Source organism: Cheilinus undulatus, linkage group 5 (assembly GCF_018320785.1).
Source record: "Cheilinus undulatus linkage group 5, ASM1832078v1, whole genome shotgun sequence".
Taxonomy (NCBI): Eukaryota; Metazoa; Chordata; class Actinopteri; order Labriformes; family Labridae; genus Cheilinus; species Cheilinus undulatus.
In genome coordinates this window covers 44,991,903-45,013,435 of record NC_054869.1, presented here as the reverse complement: position 1 = coordinate 45,013,435, position 21,533 = coordinate 44,991,903, and the positions used below count along the sequence as shown (strand labels likewise).

Genomic DNA, 21,533 nt, shown 5'->3' with positions numbered 1-21,533 from the left:
GCCTCTATATGTAATGGAAGTTAGGGGAGATTGTTCAGTAGTTTATTAGTCATGGACAGCTTTCTACAGAGCTAAAAAATGTTAAGATATGTTTCGAGAAAGGGTGCACAGCCCATGACTTCTCATGGTTGTGCTTAACACACAAATGAGGGTAACGTGAACTGAAGTTTACAGGCCAAAGCAGATGTTAAGAGCAGGATAGCAGTAGGATAATATCAGCCAGAGGTTAAGGGTCCCTTGCTCATTGCTGCCATTTTTTGACCTTGCAGTGCCAACAACCTCAGTTTCAGAGTGTTTCCTTCTGGCATTTATTATTGCTAGGAAGGACATGAACTCTTACTTCACTCAGTTGTGTCTTTGTGGTCTGTCTTAAAAAAGCTTTATATGCTTATTCAGGAAAATATCACCAAGAAAATGATGCAGAGACACTCTGTTCTGGTAAAAGCAGCAGCTCTAGACCTGGACGCTGAAGATTTGAAATGCTGAGCTGTACAAAAATGGGTGCTGGCAGTAGAAAAACAGTAGTTATGAACACCGGCCTTTGAGATGAAGCATGACAAGAGGTAGAACTCAGACTAAATTGCAGTGAATTGTGAACTTAATTCTGCACTTTCCCTTTTGGGACATTTTATACTTAAGTAGACAGGTATTGGAGTGTATAATTTTATGATTGCAATTTCACAGATTTTGGGGATTCATTGTGCTATAAATTTTTTATAATAGGCTGAATACTGGTATTTGTCTTGTGTCATGTCACATCCTATCATATACTAATGAATCCTATTGTATGGCGTTGAGTTATATTGTTTCCTGTCTTGCTGATTACTTTTTAATTCCCACCCCTTATATAAAATACAGTATGCATCCACCATTTAACTTTAATGTGCATTTTATGTAGCTAAGGCTTTGAACCAAGTGCAGACTCAGGTGAGTTAGTGTATGAACATTATGGGACTACCATTTACAATCAATATCTAAATGAATGATCATGAGAGTACTGATAAAAAAGTCAAGTATGAAACGTAAAAAATATGACATTGGTTTCTGCTGAGACATAAAGACAGAAAAACAAAGCATTGAAGCTCATGTAAAAATGCTATAAAGGAAATATTTTGCCCATATTGTTAAACATTGATACACACAGATATGGAAGACAAAACACTTTCAGTGGACCACTGAAAACACAAAGACGCTCACTCTGATACACTCACATTGAACAATAAACACATCATGAGAGGGAAATTTTCAGTGACTCCTGTACAAGACTCACAAATATAAAAACATGTATTTCACACATGATAACCCATCAGATGGACACAGTGTACATAGTCAGTGACATACAAAACAACCACAACATTCATACATGAACAGAGCAAACACAAGTCAGAGTACGCAAAAAAAAAAAAAAAAAAAAGGTTTGAAGCCTTTTTTTTTTTTAACCCCCAGAGACAGATCAGTGGAGGAGCAGAGACAGACTGCAGAGTCATGCTCAGTGTGCATGCCATGCAAAGATAACATGTTGGTCAAGCAGAGTTAGGAGCTGATGCAGTGTTTAAGACGTCATCTCCTACAAGCCAGTGCAACTCCAGCCCTGCCTCCTGGTGTGTCCATGCAAACTAGGGTTGTCGAAATAGCAGAAAATTAAACTCAGATGTGATTTGAGTAAATATCAGATGACTCCTTTTTAAGGTGAATTAATGCATAGGCTAAACCCATGTGTACAAAGGCCCCACCAAGACAGGACATACAATCAATAATGAACTTTTAAGAGAAAATTAAAAACGGTCCATATTACACATACTGCATCATGAAAACATTTATTTATTAAATAAGCATCCGACTGCTTAGGTGTGATGGGCCACGTTTGATTTAACAAATCAGCTGCTGGGCATCTGTATCCATGTTATAAAGTCAGTTTTTAAACTTTCCAAGAAAAAATATGAGAAGCTTAAAGCTTTTATAAGCTTGCAGATGCTTTAAATGATGTTTTCCCTGCAGTCTTGCTGTTTATACTAAAATCAGCTATAATAAGTATATAAAGAGTGCCAGTGTGTCCAGAGTGAGTGCTGTCATGTCATTTAACAAGCATGATTACCTCTGCCAAGGAGGTTATGTGATCAGCAGGGTTTGTTAGTTAGTTAGTTAGTTTGTTAGTTTGTTAGCAACAAAACTCAAAAAGTTATGGACAGATTTTCATGAAATTTTCAGGAAATGTCAGAAATGGCATAAGGAAGAACTGATTAGATTTTGGGAGTGATCCAGATCACTGTCTGGGTCCAAGAATTTTTTAAAGGATTCTTTACTATTGGGAGATAGGGCTAATGGTGGAGGTCTGCGCTCTCCGAGTGCTTTTCTAATTTTATATGCAAAGTTACCTTTTCTTGGTGGAGCATGATGAGTGCCAGCTAAACTAGATAAAGAGAGACATTTTGGTCTAACTAGCATATTTTTACATAATATTTAAATTTTATTCTAAATGTAAATCTCTTTTAGCCTCTTAAAGTGAAATCAGTCCATGTACCATAGCCAGCCACAAGAGGGCGATTGAGATATTTTTCTCTATTTCTGGGTCTATTCTGTTGTCTATTCTGAGTTCAATGTTGCTGTGCTGGGTCCTGATTGGTGAGAAACCCATGCAGGACACAGCTCTCTATTCTCAGACAGGAAAACACCTGAAGTCATAGAAAACCAAATTTTTGATCAAGAATGAACTTATAAGAATGTGTTTACCATGCATCCTATTTGCCCATCAATCAAACATGTGATGTGGCCCTTAGGCCGCCAGTTGATGATCGCTGGCCTAGGGACTTTATAATCATCTTAATCCCAGTCCACTGCGTCTCTTTTATTCTTTTATTTTTTTATTTTTTTATTTATTTTTTACCACAACCACAGGCATTAAACACTGGCTAATTACTGGTTTTCATTACCAAAGATGCAGGCAAAGTCTTGCATACTATCCAAATTGCAAAAATCTGAAAAGTTGTAAAAAGATTTGTGCAATTTAGAAAATTACTCTTTCCAACTGAGAGAGGGATTGGGATAATATTCTGAGTTTGTTAGCTTGATGCTAATACATAATGGTATCTGCCATAGACGGGCTAACACAATTAGCACTCGTTTGCATTTTTTTAACTTCAGAAATGATCTAGTTGCCTTGGCAATTCTGAGTTTTTGTTATCAGCTGGTATGCTGGTATACTACATCTAGAGTCTGGTGGTAGTACTGCACGTCAACCAGGCGCTAGTAGAGCAGTAGAAAAAAATCCAGTTTTAAAGATAATATCTTTTAAATTCGAGATGCACTGATTGTGAAAATTAGATACCAACAGGCCAGTGCTTGAAATCACAAATTATGTTTAATCATTTTTATCTTTTTGGTGTAAGTCTTCAACTTTGCCTGCATTTTCTCTCATGTTTGACCATGAAAACAGATTAGAGTTTGTCCAACAGGTCAGGGCTGATATCGGCCAATGATGGTGTTAAAATGGTGCATTGTGCATCCCTTGTATGAAATATTTGATTTCTAAATATTTGAAAGTAATTGCCCATCCCTAATCTAAAGTTTTATTTAAAAGATTTAGAACTTTTTGATACTTTATATCATTTAAATAACAAAAACTGCTTTGTTTTAATCATGTGATTCTCAAAGAGAATTGAAGTAATGACAATTTTGACAACCTTAGTGCAAACACCTGGGGAGATGACGGTGAAATCAGCCTCGTGCACGTGCAGACAGGCAGGAGGGCAGGGGAAGAAAGGATGGGAAAAGAGGAAGAGGACAGAGCCTGAGAGAAAGAGAAAAGAAGGGCAGAAAAAGAGGAAGAGGAGTATAAAAGAGAGCGATGGTTAGAGACAGAAACAGCGAAAGAGAGCGAGGGTCACCTCCCCCCTCCCAGTGGGTGCTGAGTACACAGTCTGTGTGAGGGGAATTGTCACAGAGCGGACACTTAAAAAAGGTGGGGTTTTCAAGAGCACAAAAAAATAAAGAAAAATGCACGTCGCAAAAAAATAGAAAAAAGAAAGATAAAGATGTGGGTCTGAGGTCAACATGAGGTCTGCATGAGGTCAGAGTTCGGAGAGGAGTGAGAAGGAGGAAGAGGAGGACGGCGAGGCTGCAGATGACATGTCCAGAGAAACACAGAGAGAGGGACAGATCCACAGGGAATGAAAACAGGGCTCCCAAAAGGACATTCAGTGCACCAACATTAGCCCTAAAGAGACTCAAACTACTCCCCATGCAACCACAGGCAGAGAGGATTATTAAAGTCTAAAAGAAGAGGTCTGAATCTGTCACAATAGAGATTTCAAAATCCTACAGTATAGAAATGTGCTTTAGAAATCTTACCTACAGTAAAAGAGAACTAAAACTACAGAGGAAAACGTCCTATACAGAAAGATCTGACAGAAAAGCTAGAGCAGGAAAATGACAGAAAAAGGCTGCACGAATTGAATTTTGTTTGATGTGAAAATTAGGTATTAGCTTTATTTTCACGCACTTGAAATTAACCTGACTTAAAAAAATAAACACAAAATTTAAGGGAAAAGATAATTTCTTTTCTCTTGCCACAAACTAGGTGTGAAAGTTAGGCAGTAACTCTAAAGTCGACATTGTGATGTAGTACAAATACCATGATCAAGGCATAATAGCGAGCTTGGCTCATTGAAAGGTTGATAAATCCTTCAATCAAAACCTCTAAAGCTGATTTATCATACTTTATATCTGGTAAATACACCCCTGTTTCCAAAAATGTTGGGACAACTTCAAAGGCAAATTAATTACAAAATGTGATGATCTGCAAAATTATGAAGCCCCACATTTAATTTCAGAGAAAACAAACCAAATGTCTAACTCTTTTTGAGTTTTGTACCAGCAAAATATTCCAAACAAGTTGGGAATAGTCATGTATACCCCTCTCTAGCTTCACATTTGTTCATGTTAGTAACCTGTTGTTTGTGACATGAACAAATTCTGTTGCCACTGTCCTAACGTTTTTAAGCTTGTTGCTGACATCAAATTCAAAATAGGCATTTTTTTCCCAACAATTACAAGATTTTTGTTTGGACATTTAGATATGGGGTTTCAGTATTAAGCAGATATTCACATTCTGTTTCTACAACTCCAATTCCAAAAAAGTTGGGGCACTGTGTAAAACGTAAGTAAAAAAAACAGAAAGCAATGATATTCATTTCTCATAAACCCATATTTTACTCACAATAGAACATAAATGACATATCAGATGATAAAACTGAGATATTTTGAATTTCATGGCAGCAACACTTCTCAAAAAAGCAGGGACAGTGCCATGGTTACCATTGTGTAGCATCCCCTCTACCTTTAACAACAGCCTGTAAATGTCTGAGAAGTGAGGAGACTAGTTGCTGGAGTTTTGGGACAGGAATGTTGTCTCATTCTTGCCTGATGTCGGATTCTAGCTACTCCACATTCCTGGGTCTTCTTTGATGGATTTTCCTTTGTTTTATTTTATGTTGCTCCAAATGTTTCCTATTGATGAAAGTTCTGGACTGCAGGCAGGTCTGTTCAGCACCTTGACTTTCCTACTGTGAAGCCATGCTGTTGTGATGGATGTGGTATGTGGTTTAGCATTTTCTTGCTGAAATATGCAAGGTCTTTCCTGAAATAGATGTTATCTAAATGGGAGCATATGTTTCTATAAAACTTTTTTCTGCTTTTCAGCATTGACAGTGCCTTTCCAGGTGTCTAAACTGCCCACGCCATAGGCACTAATGCAACCCCATACCATCACAGATGCAGGCTTTTGAACCGTGATAACAACCTGATGGACCCTCTCGTCTTAAGTCCACAGGACAGGTCTTCAGTGGTTTCCAAAAAGATTTTTTTTAAAATAAGCTTCACTCCAGAGAAGACAGCTGTTTATCTGAATGAAGTCTTCTTCTTTGCACGATAAGCATAATTTGCTTTTTGTAGATGGGATGGGACGGCCACCTGTGTAGGCAGACAGTGATCTCTGGAAGAGTTCCTAAAAAAAAATGAGCAATGATTCCCAGTAGAGAATCATGCCTTTTTTAATGCAGGGATGCCTGAGGGCGTACCACTTACTTTGCCCTGTCCCTACTTTTTTGAGATATGTTGCTGCCATCAAACTCAAAATGATCAAATATTTTTCATGAAAAGGTAAAATGTCTCACTTTCAACATCTGATATGTTTTTGTTGTTCTATTGTAAATAAAATATGGGTTTATGAGATTTGCAATCCATTATATTGTGTTTTTATTGACATTTTGCACAGCGCCCCAACTTTTTTGGAATTAGGGATGTATTTTCAGTTAACACAATGCCCCAACATTTTCAGGCTTTCTGTTAGGCCAAGCTAAGCTTAGCTAATTTTTATTAGTAAAATTTTATATTTTCTGTGTATATATGAGAGTGATACCAGTCCAATACCAAGCTACTTCTTTAAAATTTATCTATAGCCTAAAAAAATCTAGTTTGTTCCATCGCTTGGTCACTCAGCACCTAGGATGTTTTAAAATCAGGCTTAAACTCGATGAAGCGGTCACTGCAACATCACCAGAAGACTGTTATTCACCACCAAAGCAGGAACGGCCTTTGGGAGGCAGATAGGTAGACAGATAGACAGACAAGACTGAAACACAGTTATCAGATTCACTGCAGCTGTGATCTGAACGTCTCCCCTTTCACCCTTTGGCCCTCATGGTGGTTTTTGTATGCATCGTTACATCTCCGAGTATTGCTCCAGTTTTCACAGAAAGGACCTGCCACCTATCGGACTGACTCTGCAGTAAGAAGGGAGCTCACACCGGTCCAGAGGTGAAAATGGAGTCAATATGATGTAGAAAATGCATGTGTGAAGGAAACCATGAGGAAAAGGAGTAAAAGACTGACGACTGACATTTGGTAAGAAGGTCAGTAAAGCTAGGCTATACTTACATTATGATCTATGTGGACTTAACATGTATGACAATGTGTTGTTTCATAGACAAAATATCACACAAATACGTTAATCATTGCAGAATAAAAACTGTTTTCAGAATCAGAAGTACCAGGTCTAACTCCTTGATATGAGTGCACAGAAATCAACAACAAGCAGATACTGTTGGCTGGGAGTCAAGTCTCCCCCATAGGATGTTTTCTGCTACCTTTTTCCAGTTAGATCATAATTCGGGCCATCACTAATGAAAGTTATTTTGTTTTTCTTTCCTAAGTGCTGCTAAGCTACTTTTCTTGCTGTCGGAATCAAAAATGATCATAATAATCAGAATGACCTCTCCATTACCACCCCCCCTCTTTTTAATCATTTTCAGTCAAGATAACCTAAAAGCTGTAAAAATTGCAATAACAGTCCAGCAACACAACATTATGGATATTAAACATTTTGCCTTCCTGTATTTCTATACCGCTGCTATCCAGTGTGTTTGATTTTCCTAACCTTGCAAAGCAGATTGCTCGGCCAGACTTTCGAAGTTTTAGGACGTGCAGATGTTGCATCAGGCACCACCATTTCTCTCCATTTGTCTTTTTCTGTCGATCACTGCTGAGCATGCACAACTCTCGGCAGAGATAGTATGAAGGATAGATGGCTCATTCCAAAGCATATCAGCTTGAGAAAACAACATTTTAAAATCACAATAGCAACACGCTGCAAGAAAAAAGGTGTGCGGTCGTAACAAATCATCAACAATCGACAATAAAATTTGTCAGCGACAGAGGTCATCATCGATTATTGTCCACAACGGCAACAAATCATTGCATCCCCAGTAAAGACCAGCGCTGAAAGCTTTTATGATGGAAAAGATAGGGTTTAATTTTACTCTATGCTGGCATTACATTTATTCAAATAAATGAGCATTGTTTTTTCTTTTAGGTAAGCTCTGCCTACTGAGATTTTAAATCTTGGGCGATGTGTGGGCAGAGTTCTCTATCATGCCCTTGGACAGAGTGTTAAGATGTGTTCTAAAGTCATGGACTAAAGTATTGGGACCCCTGGAATTTTTCCAGAAAATACACCATTTCTCCCAGAAATTGTTGCAATTACAAATGTTTTTGATGTGCATTGGAACAACACAAAAAACAGAAGAAAAAAGCCAAAATTGATATAATTTTGTCACACAACTCAAAATTATTAGCACCCTTTAAAAACTGTGGCTAAATCATTTTATTTCTAGCATGTGCTCATTTAAACTCACCTGTGGCAGTAACAGGTGCTGGAAATCTAGAATTCACATCTGAAGCCAGTTAGAGTGTCTAAAAGTTGACACAGCCTTTGTGTTGTGTGCCTGTGTGTGTCACACCAAGCATGGAGAAGAGATAGAAGAGTCCAGAATTGTCTGAGGACTTAAGAAGCAAAGTTGTGGAAAAATATGAACAATCTCAAGGTTACAAGATCATCTCCAGAGATCTTGAAATTCCTTTGTCCACTGTGCATAATATAATCAAGTAGTTTATGACCCATGGAACTGTGGCTCATCTCCCTGGACGTGGACGGAAGAGAAAAATTGACAGAAACATGCAACGCAGGATAGTTGGAATGATGGATAAAAATCCTCAGTCAACTTCCACACAAATTCAGGCTGTCCTGCAGACTCAGGGTGCAAAAGTGTCAGCTCGGACCATACGCTGTCATCTGATTGAGATGAAGCGCTATGACAGGAGACCAAGGAAAACCCCACTGCTGACAAAGAGACATAAAAAAAGCCAGACTGGGTGGGTATGCAATCAAATAATAATTTGAGGGTGCCAACTATTTTGTCAGGCCTATTTTTTGAGTTTTGTGTAAAATGATGTCAATTTTTGCTTTTTTCTTCTGCTTTTTTGTGTTGTTCCAGTGCACATAGAGGAAATTAACATGTTTAATTTGTAATTGTAACAATTTCTGGGAGAAATGGTATAGTTCTGGAAAAGTTCCAGGGGTGCCAATACTTTCATCCATGACTATGTATGTTTAGTTGTAGTTTGTTGCTGACTGTTGTACAGTGATCCCTGCTGGGGTTCTTTTGGTCAGGATCCTGGAGGCATAAATCTCAGCTATGTTCCTGCCAGAGGAGACCCACATTGCCACAGAATTTCAAGAGTTACAGGAGCTGTGTCATATTGTAAGCTTTTATTTTATAATAACTCACACTATATTCAGCAACATTTCCACAGATAGTTTAAGCCAAGTTGCCCCATTCATTGTGTTTTACGGCTCTGGCCAGAACTGTTGGCAACATGAAAGAGCCTTTAGTCTCTCAGTAGCATTATTTTAAATCACAGCTGCCACATTTTATATCTTAAATTATTAATTTCAATCTTTGCCTTTGCTCATGATTTTATGACCTGTCTTTTATTTTGCTGCTCTCATAAAGTCCTCTGAATTTTTGCTCTGTAAGTAAAGCTTTTTATTTTATTATCATTTTTATTTTAATGCATAATGGCTCTTGTAGGACCACATCCAAAAAGGAAAGGAGGTGAGGCCTAAGGAGTTAGAATAAAACAAATATATCAGCCAAGGCAAACTGGAAATCATAGAAAAGGTAGCAGTAAACATCCTGAACTCTCATCTTACTCTGCTTATCTTTATATGGAGTTTTTTTACTTAAATCCCACTCAGTCAGATACCTACAAATAAAAAAGATGTAGCATTGTATTATTTCATATACTTCACACTATTTAGAATTGCTATAAGGAGGTATTATAGAGGTTGTGATACAGTAGGAGTGTCCTGAGTCCCTCTGCATGTTGCTGTGGTAAAGTCCTGCAAAAGTTTGACGCAGCTCTCAAACACAACAGCATCACAGGGATGAAATAAGAACGACATGAGGAAAACAGAGAGAGCTCAGAAGGAAACAAACCTCACTTTGCTGTCAGTGGATTTTAGGGAATAAGGGGGTGTGTTTATTGGAAAGGTGGCTCAGGATCAAGGCAAAAGGAACAAGGGGAAGGGGCTGCATTGTGGGATTACTGTGGGAGGTGCACTCACCATTGGTCATACCAGGGGAGAGGTGCTCTCTCTCGTTGTGTCGGCGTCTGCTGAGATCACGGGAGCCTTGTCTGGCAGGCTGAGGAGGCTGACCCTCCAACATGTTGACGATGTCCATACGATCGATGCTTTTCAGAGCAGCATACAGACTCTCCACTGCAGGGGGCGAAGAAAGAAGACAGAGATGGTTAAAGTGAGGGACAGTGGTGTGGAGAAAAAATGACACAGGTGTTAAAGCAGCTCTCTCTTATACTCACTTTTGGCCCTCTTGCCCTCGCGGGTGGCCCACAGGTTGAGCAGCGCAGAGCTCTGTTCCAGCAGCGAGTTGGGATTCTCCACACGGATCTTATTGATGTCATCCACACTGAGCTGCAGCTCTCGGGCCAACTCTGTGAAGAAATGAATCAGACAGTCAGTGTAAATATTTGTTTAGATCTGAAAGAGATTTTGGGACAAGGAATCCCTTCTGATATACAGCTCCTGTGTCTTGGTTTAATGAGAGAGGAAGTTATTATTAGACACTGGTGTCTTATTTAAAATACGGCTCACTGCTTACATAAAACAGTCAAAGAGAGAGAATAGAAACCTAAGCTTGTAGGAATCTTTCACATTGAAAAGATGACTCTTTCATAGAGACTTTAAGAACACATTTAGCTGATGGGTGGGAGATATAGACTGACACTTCGGAGGAAATCGTCTTCTTCAGAATCTTTGGACAAAAACAATTTATAGTGGTACTCAAAGAGCAGCTCTGTCAGTATTACTACATTAATAAATTTTTAATGCAGATTCAACCTCTTTAACATAACATATCTTCTCTGATTATTTTTAATGTTTCTGATGAAGAAAAGCCTCAAAACACTGCAACTTTTGCATGAATCCTGTTTAAAAGCACCTGCAAAATTAGGAATTAGGCTGCAATAATTACAAAAGAGAAACTGAATGATGAACCTGGCAGGTAATACAGGGATTAGCGGTCGCCTTTCCATTATCTACAGCATGCTGAGAAGGTCCCAGGACACAATAACTTGTAATATCAGTGTTATAACTTATAATGCCATTCTTGCTTGGGACACTGCAATCATGCACTGGATTGGGAATAGTTTTATTTTTTTTACATTATAATGATCCAAAGCAAACACCTAATGCAGTAAGATCATACAGCGGGTACACGATGGCTGACATCAACTGGCCAAGACCTGAATTTTACAGGGATCATCTGGACAGAAAAGAAATGATGACAGCCTAAACCTAAAGATTAAGTCTGGGAAGTGTGGAGAGATGCCTGGTGTGCTATACTATACAATTACTTCAGCAAACATCAGGAAAGTTTCTCCAAAAGAGTTCCAGGTAATCTAGGGCTTTAGAAGAAACTTTGCTTTTGAAAACTGTAAATAAAAAAGATTATGCACATATTTCCATTACTTTCTGTTTATTTCCTAATGCAATGATTGAGTAATAATTATTGAAGATAATTCAAAATTTGATAGCACAACAGCGGTGGTGGTGGCTAAAGATTTCTGCACAGTATATCTTATTTCATGGATTAGCTTTGATTTAACCATTTCCATACAACATCTGTTTGTCTTTTTATTGTTTTTATTTATGGATGTTTGTCTCTCTTTATATGTGTGCATATATGTTTATGAAATTGAATACTGAAGACTAAATATAAAAAGGAAATGAGTCAGAGAAGATTCATAGAAGTGAGGTAAATATTTGTTTCTTTTTCATCTGTCAGATCTTACACAATCTTATTTTTGAGCTAAAGCTTCACAGGAGCTCGATCCACAAGAGTCTATCAAACAGCTACGGTGTTTGGCAGGAAAACAGCCGTATAATTAGTTTGGTTGGCCAGTGGCCATGTTAGAACTTTGTGTAATCAGCGGCGAGCTTGACAAGCTTGTCGGACATAAGGTAAACATGGACGGTTTACAGGACATGATACCAGATTGAGTTTATTTTTGTTCGCTTACCAGCCCAGCTCAGTCCCAACTGTTCTGCAATCACAGCCATCTTCAGCTCTGTCCTCTCCATGGCAGTCATTGAAGCTGGAAAAAAACAGACAAATATAACTTTCCTGATGCTCTGATTAATGTAAAATAACAAGGGAAAGAAATAAGGAAACGTACCCATGGCAGGTTCATTCAGGGCACTGTATCTTTCTCTTAAAGCCAGTGGAGTCAGAGTTCGCCTTCGGTCTTCACTCCCCACAATCTGCCAACAAATCAAACAAACAACCCCACCATCTTAAATTCACTGCATGTATCACATACAGGTGAACTGACTTTGAGATTCTTACCTTGATACATGGAGGCATGGTGATGTTGAGGTTACAGAGCACATGCTGACTGTCCTCGTACTTTGTGGACTTACGCAGGAAAGACAGAAATCCAGTGGGCTCTTTACTGCTGTCTCTCACCTTAAATGTAAAGACACATGGAAAGGAATGAAGACAATTATTTACAATATACGAGTAGGATAAGAAGCACCTGAACGGCAGGTTTTCCTACACAGAGACTAACCCTATGTCAACTGACAGGTACACTTATTGACCACTTTTGCACGTTTTTTATTTGGAAAAAAATCCATCTATAATTGAACTAGTGGATGACATCCCTTTGCTTTCTACCCTGCAAGTGCTGTACATATTGCATTTGACACAAGCTCTGAAAAGCCTGAAAAAAGTGTTCACTCCTTGGAAGTTTTATCCTTTTAGTGTTTTTATAAATTAATCATGGTCTAAATAATTTGGCCTTTTTTGACAAAAGAAACTTACAAAAAAACTTTCAGTGTCAAAAATAAACATATGTAAGGTAAAATAAGTGACTGCAAAAATATTCATCCCCTTTAAAGTGACTGACCTAATTCAACAGAGGTCCAGCAAATTAGAGCTATTAGTCTCACGATTAGTTAAATGGGTATCACCTCAGTGCACCTCAGCCTCTGTAGTATAAAGCCACCTGTGTCATGAAGGTCCAGTTACTGGTTAATCAGAATTTCTGGCAACCCTTACACCATGAAGACAAAAGAACACGCCAAACAACTCAGAGAAAAGGTTACTGAAAAGTATAAGTCAGGGGATGGATACGAAAACATTCCAAGGCACTGAACATTCAGTGAGTTCAGATAAAACCATCATCAAAAAATGGAAGGAATATGGTTCATGTGTTAATCTGCCTAGATCAGGATGTCCTCACAAACTGAGTGACCATGCAAGGAGACTAGTAAGAGAGACCACAGAGACACCTATGACTACTCTGAAGGAGTTCCAAGCTTCAGCAGCTCAGATGAAAGACACTCTGCATACAACAACTGTTGCCCAGGTTCTTCACCAGTAAGAGCTTTACGAGAGAGTGGGAAACAAAAAGCCACTGTTGATAAAACTCTAACTAAATCTCAGCTACAGTTCGCCAAAAGGCATGTGAGAGACTCCATGGTCAAATGTAAGACAGTTCTTTGGGCTGTTAAGAGCAAAATGGCGCTTTTTGGTCCTCATGGATCCCAGACACTGCACATCACCACAAAAACACCATCCCCACTGTGAAGCACGGTGGTGTCAGCATCATGCGGTGGGAATGTTTCTTGGCAGTCAGACCTAGTAGGCTTGTAAAGGTAGAGGTAATATAGGAAAACCCAGAGGATCATCCTATTCAGTCTGCAAGAATACAGCTTGACCGAGTCAAAATCCAGACCTCAATCCTAGAGAGAATTTGTGGCTAGACTTGAAAAGAACTGTTAATAGCCAATCCCGGTGCAACCTGACAGAGCTTGAGCAGTTTTGCAAAGAAGAATGGAGCAAAATTTCAGTGTCCAGATGTGCAGGCCTGATTGAGATCTATCCACACAGACTCAGTGCTGTGATTGCAGACAAAGGTACTAAATACTAACATGAAGTGGGTGAATATTTATGCAGTCACTTATTTTAAATTTCATATTTTTATTTAATTGACATTACTTTTTAGAAATCTTTTATCACTTTGACACAATAAAGCTTTTATTTTTTCTAATGTCAAAAAAGCCAAATTATATAGACCATGAGTGATTTGTAAAATTAATAAAAGTGTTAAACTTCCAAGGAGGGAATACTTTTTATAGGGCCTGTAAGTTAAATATAAAAATTGCCATGGTATGCTGTTATTCTGTGGGAAACTCTTTACATTGAGTATAAAAGTGGAAGATGTATTTGTGAGAGCAAGCCAAATGATGATACCTTTACGGAGACAGGGAGTCTGTTATCTCTGAAGGCCTGGAAGCTGAAGCAGCGAGGCTGCTGGGTGGCCTTTCTGACTGGCACCAGATTCCCTGAACACTCCAGGTGCAGCGGCATTCCCTCCATCACCTGCAACATCAAACACAAGCATTAGATGACTCTGAACACAACTCCAACATTATAAGTTGTGTTAGGAAGGTTACTGACCTCTATGTCTCTGCTGCGAGCCACCTCGGTGAAGTTCTCGTGCTGTTCCAGGGTTTTATCCATTTTATCGTCGGTCATGCAGTAGCAGCGAAGGCGGCCCTCACGCAGCTCATTCATCTTTGCAAACACCACAAACTTGGCCATGTAGGGAACGGCTGACAGCTCTCTGTAGAGCAGGTTGGCAAAGGACACGGCCTCGGCTGTCCGAGGACAGTCTGCGAGCCAGAATCTGAGACAAGACAATGACATGTAATCACAGCATTGAACATAAATCTGTCTATTCTTTGTCTGATGTTAACACAGCTGAGCTGCTGGCTCCAATGATTTTAGAGAGAAAAGACTTTAATTTGTGGAATTATCAACTTGAATCAATGGAGCTGCTGAGACTAGTCTACACCACTGAGGCTCTGCAGCCGATTCACTGAAAAACTTCTTATTAGGATTTCATTCCTTTGTGAGGGAGTGCCTCTTATTAAGTTTTAAGTACCAAACACAAGAACAAACCATGGTGCATTCCAGACTGCCAACACCTGGTAGCCAAGGTGAACTTTTGGATGGGGGGGGGGGGTGTACTGTTGTTCCTTTTTGTTCTACTTTATACTTTAAACCAGCCCAAGGTGAGATTAACTCTTGGAACAATAAGCCAGTTTTAGTTATTTTTGGTCCGCTTGTATCTTTTTATGCAAAAATGCCTGTAGAGTCTCAACCCTTTTGAGTACAATCAGTTTATAAGCAGTTATTTCTTTGAGGACAGCATGGACTTTCATCATATGTGTGTCAGATAAATGTATCAGAAGTTATCAGACCAGAAAGACCAAGTAAAAGATCAAAACAGAAATTAAATCTCAGAACAGTGAACAGTGATAGAAAAGTGCTAATCAACTGGAGGCCCCAGGGCCACATTGGGGCCCTCACAGCTTCCCACCTGGCCCCGAGAGGATTAAAAAGTTCAGAAAATTTCAGAGGGCAAAATATTGCATGCTATTGTTTAACTTTTTGTCTTGAAGTTTAAATAAAACCTTCAATTTAGCATCTGATAAGAAGCACACTAGTGTTTATGTAATTTGGAATTGTAAGTACTAGCATTACTGTTATCTTGATTGAAATGGCAGTTTTCCACATAAGGCTGTTTGAAAGTGTGATTTCCCACTCTGAGAAATCTCAGAAATATGTAGCTAACATATTTCAATTGCCCCCCTTCTGGCCTGGCAGCAGCATAGGTGATAGGGGCAGATCTCACTGTTAAAGGCTTCAAGTTCCATTCACTTTGGACGGATATATTATCTTTAAAAGACTATGTTAATTTGATAAAAAATATTGATTTTATTTCATTATATTTCAATGTCAGACCCCCATAACAACGGTCAAGAATAAGCTGGCCCTTGTGAAAATGGAGTTGATGACCCCAGTCATAGAACTTTACACAGATCATACTAAAATCTATCGTGAACAAGCATTTTTACATCTGCATTTATTCAGGCCTCGTCCATCAGGGTAAAAACCAATAATTTTCTCACAAACTTAAACTATCACCATTGTTTATCTCTGTAAAACCAATTCCCATACCGTGTGGTATTTAAGTGCATAAAATGCCCATTTCAGGAGTGCAAACATCTTTTCATATTTTGGGTGTAAGTGGACAGTCTTTACTTTCCTTTCCAAACTGGCAGATAACTATCTTGTCTCTTGCTGATCTTTGGATGGCCCTGATTGGTTGCTACTGCCAAGAAAACAATAGAAGAAATTGGAACATTGTGATTGGCTGACAGGAAGTTGCTGTATTTTGGGTGTAAGTGGACAGGTGTCAAATAGAGAACTAATAGCAACATTACTAAGTTTTTTTTAGCACTGAAGATGTAATAGTCATATCATTATGGGATTACCCCCTTAAGCTTTGAACACTAGTGCCCCCTTATCATGTTTCTCCTCTTGTGTCCTGTTGGTTGCGTGTGGAAGGAGCTCATTCACACAGTTTAAGCCAAATCTACCAACAGCTTGACCTGACATGCTGGAGGGATTTGTTTCAGGGTGATTGGATGAATGTCGCAACAAAACATGTCGTGACATTGTAGGTGCGTGCCACTACTGAGTAAACTCCATAGAGAACTGCATAACGGGAACCATGGAAACCGGCGAATCCATCTGCTTGGCAAAGTTACCAACGGCTATTAAATACAGTTACATTATCTTAACTTACCTTATTTTATTTTGGACATTACTTTATTTGATTAAAGTCCATTCCAGGTGCAGGTGACTAAAAAATTTAATTTATAGGTGCAATGACTGCACCATTATGTGGTGCTAATTTAACCTACCGTGCTGAAACATTGGTTGTGAAACTGGCACAGTCGTTAGCATAGATGAGCTTGGTGGTGCCAGTGATGTCTTCCCACTGGGCTGGAGCTGTACCACCTAGGAATAAGAGAGAAAAGGGTTTATTTCTGCTTCAACAAAATTCTGAAAAAGCCCTCATATAGTAACTGTGTGCACAAAACAAGAAACAAAAACCCAACAATGACATCTTGCATCATCGTTTCTTATTAGTTACTCTAAATGGGCACGTCCTCGTACCTATGACAGAGCAGAGCAAGCGCAGACTGGTGGTGTCGCCCTCTCCAGAGTCCCTGGGGCTCTCCTTCCAGGACGGAGGTAGGGGGATACGCAGGCCTATGGGTCGGTGGAACTTGCGCCGTCGGGGCTCCACGGTGACCACGGGGCTAAAGTTAGCCTGGTTACCAAGCAGCTTTGCAACCAGCTCATCTGGAACCGGTTGAGCCTGAAGATTAAAGTAAATGATGGAGAGAAGGGGTAACAGGCACAGGTTTCATGATATGGTAGAAAATTTAAGACAAAAGAGGGAAAAAATGAGCATGCAGATGGAATTTTGGGGGAGGACATGATGGCAGGTTGAGTGAAATCAAAGGAGGAGGATGGCAACCAAAGAGGGACAAATGAAGAGAGAGAAAGAGTACACAATGAATAAAATACTTAAACACAAGGAGGCTGTAGGACTTAGAAGCTCTTTTTATTGTTAAACATGTTAGCAGGAAGCTTTTACAATCATTAGTACAGAAGTGTTTTGAAAGGCACAGCGGCTTTACATATTTCTAAAGTTGTTAAATTAATCTGTCCCTAAGGTTATAAAATAGTTAACATATGATCATATAGAGAGATTTGTAAACATCTATCTGATATACATTCAATTATACTCACTAATTTCAGCTAACAGGTGATTGCATTTATAGTAGCATGTTGTGTTCAAAACATAATGAGCTGTCAGAAATTCATGGGTCTAGACAACATCTCATGAAAAAAATCACAAAGGTCTATTTTGGTTTACTCTGACAAGAATTTCTAGTCTATTTAAAATTCATGAGTTGCTGACTTTAAATAAGAACTATTGAAGGTTTGTTAACATGGTACTTGAAATAACCCAGCACTGGTCTAGCTCTGGATTCTTGTCAGAAGAAAATAAAGAGCAAATCAAGTAAGATAATAAAGAAACAGCAATGTTGAAACAGTAAACAACTGGTATATATAGACTTTCAAATGTGCGATCACATGCAAAAGGTGAAAATATGACAAAAACATCCACTACAAAGATTTTTGTTTAAGGGAGAGGATGATTTCTTTTTAGAAAAAACTTACATTAAATTGTAAAATCGTAAAGTATCATTAATTTTGTGTCAAATGTCACGTTTGAAAGTAGATGCTGGGGCAGATCTGTAGAAATTAAGGAATAAATTACTATGAGGTCATGTGTAAAGCAGGGTGGTTTGATTTGATCAAACAGGAAGAATGGTGAGACTTTAACCAAAGCTTTGTACTTATTATGTATTTATGGTTTAGCCTTGTGAAGTATGCTTATATCCCACGAGCCAGTAGAATGATGCAAATTTGCACATGTTTGTTGAGAAAGTCACACAGGCATGTTCCAGCCTGGTGGGATTTTAGAGATTTCTCAGATCTGCACAGCAGTTGTCTTCAAAACATCACCTGAATATGTATCTTATTTTAAAAATCAAAAAGGAGCTGTTGAGAGCTGACCATTTTTTTTTTGTGTAGTTGTGGCTGTTTGCTTTTGTTATTCTCAACTTGTGTAGATTTTGGTGCCCCATATGATCAAAGTAGTGAATTTTAAATCTGTTGATTCTGTCAAACGTCTGACACTGACCCCTCCCCATTGCATTTACAGCCATTTAAATAACATACCAGAAGTTATCAGTCTTGTTATTACGATTCTTGTAGCTCTAAACAAAACAGTTATTAATTTCAATCTGTCCAATATCAAATAAAAATGAGTTTGTGAACAGTCCTTCAATAATTGTGATATCCAAAAAACTAGGGAATGAGTGAATCATCCAAAAAGTGTTTCTCCACTTAAGCAAGAATGCAAGTCAATTTTGATTTACTGTACTGAGATTAAAAAAACAACATATACTTCATACAGGTCTAATTCAGAACAGGAAAGGAATCACTCAAAACAATATCATATCAGCACTACTGAAGCAGTCCACAGTTATATGAAGGTGCCAGGTGCATGCACTGTATAAAATGAAAGGCAAAAATGGTCCTCTAAAATATCAAAAGCAAAATAAAGTAACAGAAAACTGAATGAGAAAAAAATAGCACAAGTGCTGATATGATCAGGTCATCCGCGATCAACCAAAGTACATCCAACATGCTTTTATTCAGGCAACACAGGCATTAACGATTCTGTCTTTCTTCTCCTTCCTTCTCCTCATTGTCCCATCTCACCTGCAGCCCCAGGCGGACTCGTTTGGTGACTGCTGTTTCAGGAAACGTGGCCTGGACCATTGGCACTAGTTTACTTGTCAGTGAACCTCCCTCTGGTCCAATCAGGTCGCTCTCCTGCTGGACTCGTGACACGACGGCAAAGTAAAGAGGGAAGTCGGTGGAGATGATGCGGCGGATTCTCTTCTTACCAAGCTCCTCTTGACTTTCCAGCTCTGAAGAGAGGAGACAGGAAGGTTAAGAAGCAGAAACACTCAGAGACATGCTTGAGCATCTGTCTGAGATGAGTCATTTATGTTCTCACCCTCGTCCATTCCATTGAGGATTGTTTCTAGCACCTCGTCCCCGTAACGGTTGCGATGTTCTTTCCACACTGAGCCATTATCGCTCCTCAGCACCACGAGCTCCCGGTCACCTCGACCAAGAGCAGCAAAGTGAGGGATCTCCACGATAACAGGCCTGCAAATGCAGCAGACATTTAACATACATGTACAGATGTTAACAAATACAGAAACCTCTGAAATAAGAACATTAGAATGGGTCTTTTATACTTAGGTTCCCAAGAGCACCGTGGCCTCTATAATTCTCAAATTGGAAGTTTTCAGTTTTCATTTTTAACAACGTTTTTAGGAAGGCCCCCACCTTTCCTTCCACTGTAACAACATATGTATGTCTGAAAACGCAGAACCACACAAAACCCCCTTAAAACCATTCAGATTCTCTGTTATGGTTAATTTCAGGACTATTGTACTGGTAGTGTCAGTTTCTTCCTCACCCCAGAAACTGCATTCCTGCTGGTCCCAGGGAGATGATCCTGCTGGCCAGCCCCTCCCCCTCAACCAGCGGAGGGGGGCTGGTCAGCTTCTGGGGCTTCACCAGGCGGCAGGTGATGCGGGTTGGTGCAGCACAGGTCCGTGGAGGAATGATGACACGCAGACCATTGTGCCTGCTACCCCGCATTGAGCCGCCTCGAGCATCGACCATAAAACTGACCAGGAACCTGTAAGAGGACATTTAGACGCCTGATCAGATAGTTATCAAAGGTTAGGTAAAACTATTGTTTCGTGTTGATGCAGCTGTGCTCACCCTGTGTGTATGGGACTGGCGACTGGGCTGACATTGTCTGACGTCTCTGTCGCAGGGCTGCTGGGAATCAGCGAGTCTTCGTCGTACTCTTTGGGCAGTGGAAGAGGCGTGTGTTGCTGCAATAGAAAGAAAACAAAATGGTAAATGCTCCTCTAGTTTTCTTTTAAAGTATTTTTTACTCTTTAAGTCTCACTTAACTTACGTCATTCATACACATTCACACACGACTGATGCAGCAGCAAGAGCAAACTGGGGTTCAGCTTCAGCGCCCCCCAAAGCCATGCCAATATGTGCTTGCAGAAGCTTGGGGACAACCTCAGACCTGTTAAAGTGAGGGTGCTATTTTCTCTGAAATGTAACAAGCCATGGCGTTACATATCAATTTACTGAATATCAAGGTGTACTGGTCGACAGAGAGAGGGACAGAGAATGTCTCATTCCTACAGTACCACTGTCTAGTTGCTGCAACTGTTCTTTTTGCTGTTTTCTGGGGCAGCCTTTAATAACAATGAGTCTATCTGTGTGGCTGAGGACATTTGTTCCTCTTTTCTTTAACTATTTTACTACTATCTCTTTAACACTAAAGGCTCCTCTCTGAGCACAGGCAGAGCACTGCTGTAAATGCCATTTAATGTAATGTGGATAAACATGCTAGAAAAAGAACGATTTGAATAAAAAAAAATTTAGCTAGCAAAGACCAGCTAAACACACATATTAGGCAATGTCCTTCTAAAATTTAAGACCTCTCACAAGTTAAATAAAAACCCATTTAAGGCCTTAAATTTCAAGTCCAATTTTAGACTTTTTAAGGATCTGTGGCACCCCTTTAGGCTATTATAAAGGTAATTTAGGTCCGTCCTGCGATTGGCAGGTGACCATCACCTCTCATCCAATCAGGGCCGCCCCTGACCAAAGTGAGACCCCCGAACACTGCCCCCCACCCGACCACTATCGCACCAACATACTCACTTAACAATACTCATACAAAATTATCTTAAAATAACCAAAAGGGAATTATAAAAATTAAAATTAAAACAAAGTCTTTGCAATTCAGCCTGAGTTAGTGAGATGCATATAAATGACACTGGTCTTAGTTTTAATTGAGTCATCATCAAGGATAACAAACCAAAAATTACAAAAAAAAAAAAAAAACTTTGCTGAAAAAAGGCACAAAAATTAGTATTTCTTTGAATGATCACATTCCTTGTTGCAATAATAAATTTGATGTTTTTAATTTCCATCTTTATTTTTTCTAAAAGTTAATGACTGTGATCATAACATTAATCCCACTTTATTAACTATCTGTTTTGT

At 39.2% G+C, this 21,533-nt stretch overlaps 1 protein-coding gene across 1 annotated transcript in view; it reads right to left on the bottom strand.

Annotated features, from left to right (window-relative positions):
* The window catches only part of ank1a (ankyrin 1, erythrocytic a), a 239,117-nt gene that overhangs the window by 24,461 nt on the left and 193,123 nt on the right, over positions 1 to 21,533 (bottom strand). Inside the window, exons 28-40 of the mRNA XM_041788242.1 lie at positions 20,223 to 20,338; positions 19,912 to 20,136; positions 19,441 to 19,595; positions 19,140 to 19,351; positions 16,953 to 17,157; positions 16,697 to 16,793; positions 14,382 to 14,610; positions 14,175 to 14,303; positions 12,264 to 12,383; positions 12,094 to 12,178; positions 11,938 to 12,012; positions 10,219 to 10,350; positions 9,962 to 10,117 (exon numbers count right to left, since the gene is read on the bottom strand). Of these exons, the coding sequence (XP_041644176.1) occupies positions 9,962 to 10,117; positions 10,219 to 10,350; positions 11,938 to 12,012; positions 12,094 to 12,178; positions 12,264 to 12,383; positions 14,175 to 14,303; positions 14,382 to 14,610; positions 16,697 to 16,793; positions 16,953 to 17,157; positions 19,140 to 19,351; positions 19,441 to 19,595; positions 19,912 to 20,136; positions 20,223 to 20,338 (1,936 nt within the window). The remainder of the gene's footprint in view (positions 1 to 9,961; positions 10,118 to 10,218; positions 10,351 to 11,937; positions 12,013 to 12,093; positions 12,179 to 12,263; positions 12,384 to 14,174; positions 14,304 to 14,381; positions 14,611 to 16,696; positions 16,794 to 16,952; positions 17,158 to 19,139; positions 19,352 to 19,440; positions 19,596 to 19,911; positions 20,137 to 20,222; positions 20,339 to 21,533) is intronic.